General features: G+C 54.8%; 1 protein-coding gene and 1 non-coding gene across 2 annotated transcripts in view; one reads left to right on the top strand and one right to left on the bottom strand.

Moving 5' to 3' along the window:
* Positions 1–12,926, top strand: part of FBLN1 (fibulin 1) — an 82,332-nt gene extending 69,406 nt beyond the window's left edge. The window contains exon 17 of the mRNA XM_018048899.1: positions 12,107–12,926. Within this exon, the coding sequence (XP_017904388.1) occupies positions 12,107–12,246 (140 nt within the window). The 3' untranslated portion in view covers positions 12,247–12,926. The remainder of the gene's footprint in view (positions 1–12,106) is intronic.
* On the bottom strand, positions 2,924–2,996 carry TRNAG-CCC. The gene has a single exon. It is a non-coding gene; the product is annotated as a tRNA-Gly (tRNA).

The following is a 13,703-nucleotide window of genomic DNA, read 5'->3' on the forward strand; positions in this document are numbered from 1 at the left end:
TATTCAGCCTCAGCTTGCTGATCTGCTCCCCAGCGTCCAGGATCCTTCCCTTCCTCTTCCCTCCGCTTTGCTCCAGACACACCAGCCCGTGCCAGAGACCGCAGCCGCTTCATGGCCTCTCCTGTCCCCTGGACTTGAGCTGTGGCATTCACCTGCTGCTCCCCTTGGTTAATCTCCTATCCATCCCTCAGAGCCCAAGTCGGCCGTCACCTCCTCTCGCACACCCTCCATGCCCCACCCCCCACAGGCAGGGTGTGTGGCTTGCTGCTTTGCGCTCCCAGAGCCCCAGGGCCGAGCTTCTTATAGACTCTGGTCTTCATTCTTCTAGCAAATAATGTGTGTCCCAAGGGAGCAGGCTGTGCTCTAGGGATGCATCGGCCAAGAGAGACAGACGGGAATCCTAGGCGTGTACACGTTTCCTTCCGGGGGTAGGAGCAGGCAGGAGACAACTATAACATCCACACTGTCAGGCAGTGTGAGTGCTATGCAGAGGGCGGAGGAGGAGAGGGGAGCGGGCAGCCGCTGTGTGTCTGGTGGTGGGAGACATTCGTCTGAGGACCCAGGGAGCTGAGGAAATGAGCCGTGCAGAGATCTGGAGGGGGAGCTCCAGGCAGTGGGGACGGCAGGTGCAAAGGCCCTGAGCCAGAGGCGAGCCGGACATGTTTGAATTGCAGTGGCCAAAAGGAGTGCGTCAAGGTTGTGTATTGTCACCCTGCTTATTTAACTTCTATGCAGAGTACATCATGAGAAACGCTGGGCTGGAAGAAGCACAAGCTGGAATCAAGATTGCCGGGAGAAATATCAATCACCTCAGATATGCAGATGACACCACCCTTATGGCAGAAGTTGAAGAGGAGCTAAAAAGCCTCTTGATGAAAGTGAAAGAGAGAGTGAAAAAGTTGGCCTAAAGCTCAACATTCAGAAAACGAAGATCATGGCATCCAGTCCCATCACTTCATGGGAAATAGATGGGGAAACAGTGGAAACAGTGTCAGACTTTATTCTTCTGGGCTCCAAAATCGCTGCAGATGGTGATTGCAGCCATGAAATTAAAAGACGCTTAAACTCCTTGGAAGAAAAGTTATGAGCAACCTAGATAGCATATTGAAAAGCAGAGACATTACTTTGCCGACTAAGGTCCGTCTAGTCAAGGCTATGGTTTTTCCTGTGGTCATGTATGGATGTGAGAGTTGGACTGTGAAGAAAGCTAAACGCTAAAGAATTGATGCTTTTGAACTGTGGTGTTGGAGAAGACTGTTGAGAGTCCCTTGGACTGCAAGGAGATCCAACCAGTCCATTCTGAAGGAGATCAACCCTGGGATTTCTTTGGAAGGAATGATGCTGAAGCTGAAACTCCAGTACTTTGGCCACCTCATGAGAAGAGTTAACTCATTGGAAAAGACTCTGATGCTGGGAGGGATTGGGGGCAGGAGGAGAAGGGGACGACCGAGGATGAGATGGCTGGATGGCATCACTGACTCGATGGACGTGAGTCTGAGTGAACTCTGGGAGTTGGTGATGGACAGGGAGGCCTGGCGTGCTGCGATTCATGGGGTCGCAAAGAGTCGGACACGACTGAGCGACTGAACTGAACTGAACTGAACTGAACTGAACTGAATGAGGCAGGGTCTTGAGGCTGCCACAATGGCTTGGGCTTTACTGCCAAGTGAGGTGGGAGCCACGGGAAGGTTTTGGGTTGAGGCGGGAGACACTCCCTCTGGGTGCCTGGGTGAGCCTGGGGATCTAGTTCTATGACCAGGGATCGAACCCGGGCCCCCTGCTTTGGGAGTGCAGAATCTTAGCCTCTGGACATTGTGGCTCGCTCTGTGGGCTTTCTTCATAGCTCAGCTGGTAAAGAATCCGCCTGCAGTGCAGGAGACCCCGGTTTGATTCCTGGGTCGAGCAGATCCACTGGAGAAGGGAGAGGCTACCCACTCCAGTATTCTTGGGCTTCCCTTGTGGCTCAGCTGGTAAAGAATCTGCCCGCAATGCAGGAAACCTGGGTTTGATCCCTGGGTTGGGAAGATCCCCTGGAGAAGGGAGAGGCTACCCACTCCAGTATTCTGGCCTGGAAAAGTCCATGGACTGTATAGTCCATGGGGTCGCAAAGAGTCAGACATAACTGAGTGACTTTCACTTTCATGCAAAACCTTTCAAAAAACCTGTGCAGGCTGGAGGTGACCGTGTGGCCCCAGCAGGAAGGGTGGGCAGCAGACAGATTCCGGATACATCCGGGGGTAGTGCCAGGTTTTGCTGACGAGTTGGGTGTGAGACAGAGATGACTGCATGTCTTGACCTAAAGAGCAAGCAGACTGGGGCTGTCAGCAGGTGAGCTGGGGAAAACTGACACGGCAGCGCTGGGGAGGCTGCACGCACCCTTTGGCTTAAGACTGTGGGCCTCATGGGTAGAGTGAGTCTGGGAAGCGATCGTGGGTGGATGGCAGCTGGAGCCCCGAGACCAGACATGCTCACGGAGGAACTGAGTGTAGACAGAGAGAGGAGGTCGGAGCACTGCGGCCTCTTGTGCTCAGAGGTCGGAGAGATGAGCGGAGGCCAGCCCGGGGGAAGAGGAGGCCTTCCCAGGAGGAGGGGCATGCTCTGTGTCAATGATGGTGACTCTGGTCAGGTGAGGACAAAGGATTCGCCACTGGATTCAGGATTGCCCCAGCTGATCACAGCCTTGACCAGGCCATTCTCAGTGGAGTGGGGTCGAGGGGAGACACACCAGGGTAGGGGCCCTGGAGGCGCCGCTGGGGGACTCCTTCCAGAAGGTCTGCTGTGCGTACGAGCGGAGAAATGAAGTGCCAGTGGGGAGGGTGTGTGGTCACGGCATTGTGAGTTGTTTTTTTTTTAATATTTATTTATTTGGCTGCACTGGGTCTTAGTTGCATCATGTGAGCACTAGTGAGCATGTGGGATCTAGCTCCCTGACCAGGGATCGAACCTGGGCCCCCTGCATTGGGAGCACAGAATCTTAGCCACTGGACCACCAGGGAAGTCCCCATTGTGAGTTTTTTGCTTGACTTCCTCTTCCACCGGTTGTAAATTTCTGGAGGCAAGAGCCTACAAGGGGTTCATTTGTGCCATACCGCCCCCATCACCCTATTTGTCTTTCTTTCTTGCACACCCTTGCATGCACACGCACGTGTGCACACACAGCATGCCCACTAGGAGGTTCCCCAGGCCTGGTGCCCAGCAGGCTGCAGGATCACACTTGCCTGCTCACATACAGAGTCACCAGGGGGTTACATGAGCCCAGAGTGGCCTCCCAGCGTCTCCTGAGTTCTCCTGCGGATCGGCTGCGTCCAGAATGATTTGTGATGCTCTTACCGCTGCTGTTATGCACCTTCTGAAAAGCCTTTGAGATCACCGGCGAGTTCATAAATTCTTCTTCTTTTTTTTTTAAGAAAATGAAATGTTTTTAGCCAAACAGCAGCAGAGGCATCTTGTGTGAAATTAGGGGGGAAAAAAAGAGTCTGATGATGACATGGATCTTCCGACGGCCTCACCTGACAACCGTAGCTACACAGAGGACCCAGACACTCACCGTCAGCCACTGTCACCAAGAGCACTTCCCACAGCCTCAGAGTCGGGTGTTCCCAGGTGGATCATTCGATCTGTGCTTATGGCTGAGAACTCAGCGTGTCGGGTCCTCGACGGTCACAGTCGTCTCAACAGCAAGGGCACTGCTGTGTGCTGAACACTCCCGGCACGTAGGCCACACATCCTGTGTCACTTGGGTTTCCCAGACGGCTCAGTAGTCAAGAATCCCCCTGCCAATGCAGGAGACAGGGTTCAATCCGTGGGTAGGGAAGATTCCCTGGAGGAGGGCATGGCAACCCATTCCAGTATTCTTGCCTGGAGAATCCCCATAGACAGAGGAGTCTGGCGGGCTGCAGTTCATGGGGTTGCACAGCGTTGGACATGACTGAGCGACTGAGCAACAGCTGTGTCACTTATCCCTGTGGGAGATGGCCCCATTCTCCAGGTGAGGACACTTGAGGCTCGGAGGGGCTTCCAGGCTCAGGGGGCATGACTGAGGCCTGCACGCAACCTGGTGGGGCTGGATGTGGGGTTTCAGCTGCCACGACCGTCCTGTGTGACCTTGAACCAGGCAGAGTCCTCCTCTTTGAGGTCTGTCCCAGCCCTGAGATTTCTCATCTAGGGGCACCTGGAGACATGCAAGGGGGCTGATGAGTTTGGGTCTAGCAATGGGGAAGGGTCCCCAGCAGGTAGGTGGGTGGGAGCTGATCCAGGCCGGAGGACTCACAGAGAAGGAGGGTAGGATTCTCACACTTCCCACCCCTGTCGCATCCTGGGCCAACCTGTAAAAGCAGGTACATCAGATGGCAAAGCCCTTCCGGAAAACCGCCCAGGCCGTCTCTCCCGCCGGCAAGGCTGGGCGGCTTGGCCGAAGGGCAGCGGCCCAGGGTCTGGCTTCACAGGCAGGCTTGCTGTTTCTGGTTCAGAACTCATTTCACCCCCAGAGCTCCCGTTGCTCCTCCTGGAACCGTGAGGCCCCAGCGCATGTGGCTGAGATGTCGGGGGAGGAGATGGCGGATGGGGGTGTCTTCATACCCACCATGTGCCCCTGGAAATGCTGGTTCCTGCATCCAGGAAGGAGCCTGGAAGCCTTTGTGCAGAGCTGACGTTTCTTTTCCTCTTTCTACCCAAGGGAGAGGTGGGCCTCGGGGGCGTTGACTCTGGTTCCCTGCTGCTGCCCCACGCAGACCCTCTGGTTTGGTCGTGAGAGACCCAGGAGGAAGTGTGTTTATGAGAGCCGAGAAGTCGGGAGGATGGTTCTACTGAGGCAGACTTTAAATCTGCGACCGAGACCCCTGTCCTCCACCTTCCAAGCTCTTACTGGGTGTTTTTCAGGCAAGAAGAACAGAAGACAGGGATTGGAGAGCTCCATTCCTTCCCTGCCCATGACCGATATGATTGCCCTGTGATCTGGGACGTCAGCCTCCAGAGCCCCGAGCTCCTCCCCGGTGGGAGGGAGGCGACGGTCCTGCCCCCCGAGGAGTGTGGGGAGCACGGGAAGGAACAGTGGACGCGGGGCCCGTCCGTTCCCGTCTCCTCCGCCGCTGTGGACCTCCTTCCTGGCCCATCTCCACTATAGCTTTGGGCGTTAGACGTCCAGACCGTACTTCTTCCTGTTCTTGCGTTTTCCTCTTTGCCTTCTGTCTGCTGCTCACCCTGGCCTGGAGTTATCCCTGTCGAGGAAAATGTCCTGAGATCCGGGTGATGGTTTGCTTTTTTCCCCGTCGCCCACGGTGTTAGTGTTTGGTGAAACCACGTGGGTCTCCTCTGAGCTCCAGGGTTCTCCGGCCTGGCGCCTTGTCCGACCAGGCCGACTCGGCACCTCCCCCTGGCTCGTGGCTTTGTGTGGCGGCCGCAGGGCCGGACAGGGAAGCCTGGTTCCAACCTGTCGCCTTTCTGCTTGCGCGTGGGCCGCACCTGAAAACCCAGCGACCCGTGGCTGTCACCCATTCCTTCCCGCCGCTTCTGCTTCTCCGGGCGGTAACTTTCAACTTTATAAACTGTGCTTAGTGCCTCGGTCTCTAGTTCGTGCGTTCATTTAGCAATTCGCTTATTGCCGGCCTTCCTATGTGTCAGGCCGGTAGTGGGACCGAGGACCTACTATGTTCCAAGAGCCAGAGATAGGAGAGTGACCAGTGGCGCAGTGGGTAAGAGTCCACCTGCCAGTGTAGGGGACACGGTCCCGGTCCTGGAAGGCTAAGCCTATGTGCCCACAACTACTGAAGCCCTCGCAGCCAGACCTTGCGCTTCGCAGCAAGAGAAGCCGCAGCAATGAAGAGCAGCCCCTGCTCGCCACAACTAGAGCAATCTGCTTGCGGCAACAAAGGCCCAGTGCAACGAAACATTAATTAATCACATTTTAAAAAGATTGACCGGAAAAGAAAGTCTGTGCCTCGCACGGCGGTGGGGAGACCGTGACAACGGAGAAGAACCAGTGTCTCCATAACCTGATTTCAGGTGGCGACCGCGTCTTATTCTCATCTGGTGCTGACTTGCTTCCCTCTGCCTTTTTTTTTTTTTTAACTTGAAGCTCTGTCTTTTGAAAAGCACAGTTCTTTTCCACTGGCGTGAGGTACCATGCCGTCTCTGGATGGATCATCGTTTTTGCTAAGATGCCCTTCGACAGCCCTGTTCACGCCATTACACTTGGTCAGTTAGAATCGCAGGACTTCTGAGTCGGTGGCTGAACTTCAGAAAGACGGTGGCTCGTGTGAGGTCACAGGGCTGCTCGGTGAGGAAGGAGAGGAAAGCCAGGCTGTGGTTCCAGGTCTCCACAGACTGGTGTCTTGTGCAGATGCCCTTGCGAATGATTCTCCTCCGTTCAGACAACGTGGGCACGATCAGTTGTGACCCCAGTCAAGCGGCAGAAGCCTGGAGATGGCTGCAGGGCCCTGGAATCCAGACCACAGCCCCCAGGAGGCGATGGAGGTCTCCCGCTGGACGCCTGGGCTCTGTGTTCGGGCTCCTGGCACATCGGCTGCAATTTACAAAGCAGAGACGAGACATGAAGGTGAAGTGCCCGAGGGGACCTACATTTTTCAAAGGAGAAAAAAAAGACTTAATTATATCTTTCAGAGGCACAGACACGCTGAGGAATACCAGCAGTGTCTGGGACCTGAAGCAGAAATGCCAAAGATGAGGATATGGAAGATTAACACAGTTGAACTCGGCATTGTGGCCTTTTTTTTTTCTGGGGCTCTTGAAAGTTAGGGAGGTAAACACCCCGGCAGGGAAGATGGACAAGGCAGGCATGCTGGAAAGAGCCTTTCCCTCTCTCCTGCATTTTGCTGCAGGAATGGTCTTTCCACATAAAGCTGCTCCTGCTCAGAGCCTTCAGTGGCCCCTTCCCATCAAGACAAAGGTTTGAGGGGCCCTCAAGGAGTAGGGTCCCTTCTTTCCTCCCCTCTCCCCTTCTTCTCTTTTCTCTCTCTCCCTCTGCTTTCATCCCACTGGATAATGGTAACGGTGCCTCCCCTGTGTCCTGCCCCCGGCCCTGGGCTGGGGACAGTGGACAGAGATGAACGTGATGTAGACCCTGCGTCCGAAGGGGGAGTCAGCTGTGAAGGTTCCCTCGAGGGAGACCAGGTACCAGGTGACGCGGAGTGAGGCTGGCGGGGCTTCATGAAAGAGGACACAGGCGGGCCAGCTGGTCCCCAGTGCCTGGCGCAGAGCGGATGCCAGCCACACATCTGTAGAAGCAAGTGACGGATGCAGTTGGACCCCTGGTGAAGGTTCAGCTTCTAAAGTCTGTGATGCCACATTTGGGCAGCAAGGGTTTCTCTAGTTCCCTCTTGTTTCCCTGCCCCCGGAAGGTTGGTGGTGGTTCCGAAAGAACAGCGGTCTAGAGTCGGTGGTGGTGAGGAAGCCAGGAGACCACTGCTCTGGGTTCCCAGTTCTGTGAGCCTGACAAGGTGCGAAGTCCCTGAGGAAGCCCTTTACCACCTCCTTAGCCTCCTCTGTCTGTCTTTCCTCAAGATTAACTCTGTTCCCAGAACTGACTGAAGCCTTCACACTTGGGGCCTTTGCACAGGTGCTACCTACCTTGGGCCTCCCTGGTGGCTCAGTTGATAAAGAATCTGCCTGCAGTGTGGAATACCTGGGTTCTATCCCTGGGTTGGGAAGATCCCCTGGGGAAGGAAATGGCAACCCTCTCCAGTATCCTTGGCGAGGATTCCACGGACAGAGGAGACTGGCTGCAGTCCATGGGTTGCAAAGAGTCGGACACGACTGAGCTGCTGACACCTTCACTTCACTTAGCTCGCTGGCTCCTCCTCAGTCTTTTTTATTTAGACGTATTTATTTTTTGGCTGCGCGGGGCTTCTCGCTGCTGTGGCTTCTCTTGTTGTGGAGCACAGGCTGCAGGCGCTCGGGCTCCAGTGTTTGCGGCCCATTTGCTCCGTGGCGTGTGGGGTCCCGACCAGGGATCAAACCAGTGTCTCCGGTATTGTGAGGCAGATTCCTAACACTGGACTACCAGGGAAGCCCCCGACTTAGTATTTAAAATCCAGTTGAAGTCAGCTCCTCTGTAGAGTCTTCCTTAAACTTCCCTTGGGCAGAATGGCCTCTATTGCATGGATGGATGGATGGTTGACGGATGAATGGGTGCATAGATGGATGATGAACGGATGGGTGATTGCATGGGTGGGTGGATGGGTGGGTGATTGCATGGGTGGGTGGATGGATGGGTGATTGCATGGGTGGGTGGATGGATGGGTGATTGCATGGGTGGGTGGATGGATGGATGATTGCATGGGTGGGTGGATGGATGGGTGGGAAAGCTGTGAAGAAAGAAGTGATATCAGCAGAAAGTCTAGGTTCAGTGAAGGTGAGGACCAGGAGGTGGTTGTGAAGCTTGAATTAACCTGGGAATGAAGGGAGCATGTTCACTGAAATCAGAGCCCCCAGGAAGTGTGGCTAGGCTGAAGTAGAAGTGGTCAGATCCACAGAGTGGGTGTGGCCCGGGATGTGGACCCCAGGTCACAGGAGAAGGACAGGGTGGGTGACCCTCTGAGCACCATGCTGTGTCACTCCCAAAATGCCTTGCTTAACCCTTGCAGATGCCCGTGTCTTCCGCCTCGGTCGTTCTCCCATTAGATGCAAAGATCCTGAGACAATCCAGGCCCCGAGCGTGACCTGCATCTGAAGTTCAGCCTTCTGCTCCCTCTTCCCCTTCTCAACGCCCTTCTTCTCTAAAGCAGCGCTTAGCTTCCTTTAGTGGTCTGTTTGGCCTCTTAGCTGTTCACAGTGGGAACACTTAGCCAACGGCGTGACACATTCTGGTCTTTAGGCATCATTCATGAAGTGCCCTAACAGTACATATTGAGATTTAAATATATTTTCTATACATCCAGAGCTCTCCTTTCTCATCCTGTTTAAGGCAATCTAATAAAAATAGTCAGCGTTTGCTCTATTTTTCAATCATGGAGGAATTCGGTCCTACTTGAACTGAAATTCATATTACACTGGAATGCTGTGGAGCTTTATGGTAGCCAGTGCTTAGTTCTGAGGGGGAAGCAGCAGATGGCCTTGTGATGGTTTTGTTTCTGACTCTGAAGATGGCTGTTTAATCCCTGTTTCACAGAGGAGGAAGTGGGGACTCAGAATTTCAGTAACCAACCTGGGAACATGCTGCTGACTGAGGTCAGCTGGACTCAAACCTTGTGTCCTGAAAGGGCTTCCCTTGTGGCTTAGACAGTAAAGAATCTGCCTGCAGTGCGGGAGATTCAGGTTCGATCCCTGGGCCGGGAAGATCCGGTGGAGAAGGGAATGGCTACTCACTGCAGTATTCTTGCCTGGAGAAATCCATGGACAGAGGAGCCTGGTGGGCTATAGTCCATGGGGTCGCAAAGAGTCAGACACGATTGAGCAACTAACAACAACAATATATACTTTCTGTTTATAATAATTAAACTATATATAATTTATATGTGTGTGCTGCGTGTGTGCTAAGCCACTTCAGTCATGTCTGACTCTTGTGCTTGTCCCACCTGGGAACCTATATATTTATATATCATATATTAATTATATGATATTGAAAGGGCTACAGTCCATAGAGTCGCAAAGAGTCAGACACGACTGAAGCAACTTAGCGTGCGTGCACACACACACACACACACACACAGTATAATGATAAGATATAGAAATAAATACGTGTCTGATCATAGCTTGCAGAAGTGTTCCCTCCACCTCGTTGCTCTCTGTCCTAAGCTAGCTCTCAGGCTCACTGAGCCTCTCACCTCTTTCCTTCAAGCCCCCTGAGCCCCTCTGAGCACCGCCCCAGGGATGCGTGCAGGTAACCCAGGCCACTGAGGCTGGTGGGCACCAGTGGCGGTCTCCGGCCCGCGGAGAGGAGACGGTCACGCTGGTGAGGGACAGGAGAGTCTGGGGCCGTGCTCGCCACAGGGGCCATGGGCAAACCAAGGGTGGTGACAAGCCCCTGTCTTTAGCCGGGAGCTGACAATGTTCGTGGGTGTTCAGACAGGACAGAGCTGGGATGTCATCGCCAGGCAGGGGCAGAGAAAGGGTGCTGACAGCCCACCGAAGCTTCTGCTTATCTTTCCATCAGAGTTAGAGCCCTTGTTTGCTTAGAATAGCCTGGAATTCCACCCCACTGCTGGGGACCTTTGAAACACAAGCCCAGGGAGTGAAAGGGGGGATGGCCTGCCCAAATCCCCTTCCTGACCATGAACTTGGTGGTCTTGACCGAGAACCGGCCACGGGTGCAAAAGGCCTTGGGCCCCTTTAGACCCACCAGAGCCCTCACTGATCTCAGCGTGGGTGTGAAGGGCCACGCTGGGTGCACATTTCCCAAGGCAGCGGCAGGGCTGTTTGTACAAACCAGCCTGCAGTCAGCAGTTGGACACAGCAAACAGTCTGCGTCCTGGCTGGTTCTCAGGCTCCAGGGTGTTGTTTGCAGACAGCCCTGCAGTGATGGGTGGTTCTTGAGCCCGCCTTCAGTGACGTCATGTTGGGCTTGGAAATTGTCATATGGCACAACCAGACAACCAGCTGCTCCAGCATAGTCCTGTGCCACACAGCTTCGGGAAAGTCCTAATATCAGAGCCGGGGTGACGGAAGAGGGTCCCTCCTAAATGTCAATAGCTGTAGGGGTGGCACCTGCTCTGTGCCAGGCACGGGGATCTGCAGGGAGAGAGCTACTTCCTCCAGGAAGCCTTTGCCGACTCCCCCACCTTCCTCACCTCCATCCTCACCCCCGCTGGACAGCATGCAGATTTCTGTCAGAGTGTGGCACTCACCTAGGTCCACCACCAACTTTGAAACCAGGGTTCTGTTTGTTTTCTTGGCACCACCATGAACAGCACCTGGTACCCGTTGAGGAATGTGCGAGCGCGTGCAGAAGTGAGGCAGTGAGCCCACCTGTCCGCAGGGAGGTGGCCCTGCACCCCTGGGGCTCACACATTGGTGGACACCGAGCTGGGGGTGGGGTGGGGTGGGACCAGTCAGTGCAAAGCACAGGCTCACGTGACATCATCTGCTTGCTGAGGAATCTGAGGCCCTGAGAGGGTGGTGGGCTCTCCACGTCCAGCCAGGAGGAGAGCGTCTGGTCCCCGAGCGCAGGGCTGTTCTCTCCGTGAGATGCTGGGTGCCCTGCGTGGGCAGGTGGCGACGTCAGGGTCCGGCCTGGAGACATGGAACTTTCAGGGACAGGACACTTGGGGTTGTTCCTCCTCCACTGCGACTGAGCTGAATGTACCCGCCCTTCCCTCTGAACCCCGTCTGGGGAGGCCACCATCATGGCCTTTGCCGGGTCCCTACGCTGGTCCAGGCAGACCCCCCTGCCACCCCCCAGTAGCTTTACACGGCAGGCTTCTGCTTCCCCGGACAGACACCTGTCTCCCCCGTGCTGTCTGTCCTTCCGATTGCCCTGACCCATCTCTGCTGCTCAAGCTGGACTCGAGCTGCCTCTTGCTCACCAAGAACACTGGGCAAGGGTTCAGGTGTCACCCTTCAAAAAAGAGGTGTGGAGAAAGAAGGACCCAGGAGTGTGTCCCATAGGGAACCGGGACTTCTCTGCTCAGATAAAGGGTTTCCAGGCCGCCGGGACAGTCCTCAATGTGAGAGACTGGGGGAAGAGGCTCACACATGCTTTGTTTCTTCCCATGGGTCACAAGTGGGCACAGTGGGTTAGGAGAGAGGGGGATGGGTGTCTTCTGGGCATCTGCTCCATGCCAGGCTGTTTATCTAGACTCTTAAGTTTTTGGTTAGGTAGACGGTGGTAGAGGAGGAAACCAGGCTCACAGAAAAGGAGCTGGCACGGAGCCTAAGGCAAGGGCTCCAAAGCCCGTGCTCACAGACTCATTCACGGTGCGAGCTGCACACGGCGGACAGGCTGCAGTGAGCCCGCTGTCACTCGTCCCTAGGGATGGTGGCAGAGCCTGGGGGTGATCACTTGGAGGGAGATGCAAGCACCTGGCTCAGGCGGGACTTGATGAGGTCCGGGCGCACCTGCAGCTCTGAAATTCCCGGAGGGAAATTGTGTCCCCGGTCTCCACGTTGCTTCGGTCCCTGCTAACTCCCCAAACAACTTCTGCTCTCTCCCCAGGCGTTGTGCGCCAGGTGCGGCCCATCGTGGGCCCGTTCCACGCCGTCCTGAAGCTGGAGATGAACTACGTGGTCGGGGGTGTGGTGTCGCACCGGAATGTCGTCAACGTCCACATCTTCGTCTCTGAGTACTGGTTCTGAGGGGCCGGTTCGCAGCGCACCCAAGTCTGTGCCTCCGGGCCGAGTCATTGCCCTGTGACGACGCCCTGTCCCTGTTTGTACCACCCAGACGTATCTCGGTTTTATGTATTTGTTTGTAGCGTTAGGCCGACATGTATTAAGCTGGGCCAGATGAATTAAGTCCATCTGTTGTCTTTTGGTGTTTAAATGATGAGTCCAATGACTTAACTGTTTGGTTGAAAACCTCGCTTCTCTTTTAACTCAAAGGTTTTGCTCCCTTTTCCTGTCTCTGGGCTGGGCGTTGCTAAACGACCAAGGTGGGGGAAGAAAACATCTTTCAAGGGGCACCTAAGTCCAAATGGCAAGAGAAGACCAGTTCTTGCCCGGATTTTATGAAATTTTGACATTTGGTACTTTTTTTTTTTTGCCAATCAAGTTTTGAATATGAAATTCTAAAGACACGGTTACCAAAACAGAGCAGGTATGATAAATTCTATCCAGAAGCAGCACGCTGCAGTGCCCCTGGGGAGCCCTTCAAAGGTCAATTAAATTGTGTGGAAACAGAAGATCCCCTGGCAAAGCCACAGCCTGTTAGGTTTGCGTGCAGCTCCAGAATTTCGCCAAAGCAGTCCCTGGGTTTTCTGCACCCTGCCTCCATCCTGTATCATAGGTGGGAAAATAAACAGCTTTGTGAGCCTCCGGATGCTGTGTGCATGGGAATCTTTTAAGAGGGGCAGTCCTGTCTAGCCAAGGGTTTGCAAATTCCCCAAGACCTTCTCAAAACCCTCCTGCCTCGCAAGTCTCTGGGGTGGGGCTCAGCCTGTGTATTGGGAAAGCCTCCAACCCACATCATTTCTGACAGCTTGCCACCCCCCACCCCACCCCCCCATCCCCAGGAAGCGTGGCTCAAGCACACTCTGCGCCCCAGGCTCGCCCCAGCAGGCGCATCACGGAGCTCTGCTGGTGGTGTCTCTCGTGGGCTTTCTGATCCCCTCTAGAAGCTGCCAGGGGGAGGTGAGGCTTCTCTTCCGTGGGAAGGAGAGACCACCACATGCACTGAATCCCCCTGCACTCAGCAGCCTGTGCTTCATTTGTTCCTCCTGGAAACCCACCCACGTGGGTGCAGTTGTGCCCGATTTAGAGACAAGCAAACCAGGCTCAGGGCTTGTCTGGTGGCTCAGCAGTAAAGAACCCGCCTGCCAGTGTAGGAGACCTGGGCTCGATCCCTGGGTCAGGAAGATCCCCTAGAGAAAGGAGTGGCTACCACTCATGTACTCTTGCCTGGAAAATCCCGTGGACAGAGGAGACTGGTGGGCTACAATTCACGGGGTCGCAAAAGAGTGGGACATGACTTAGCAACGGAACAAGAACAACAACTAAGCAACAACAGAATTGGGCTCAGAGAAGAGTCAACCACCCAAAGTCACACGGCTTTTCAGAGCCAAAGAAGGGATTCAGACTCAGTTCATCAGATTCCA

Source organism: Capra hircus, chromosome 5, assembly GCF_001704415.2.
Source record: "Capra hircus breed San Clemente chromosome 5, ASM170441v1, whole genome shotgun sequence".
NCBI classification, from domain to species: Eukaryota; Metazoa; Chordata; class Mammalia; order Artiodactyla; family Bovidae; genus Capra; species Capra hircus.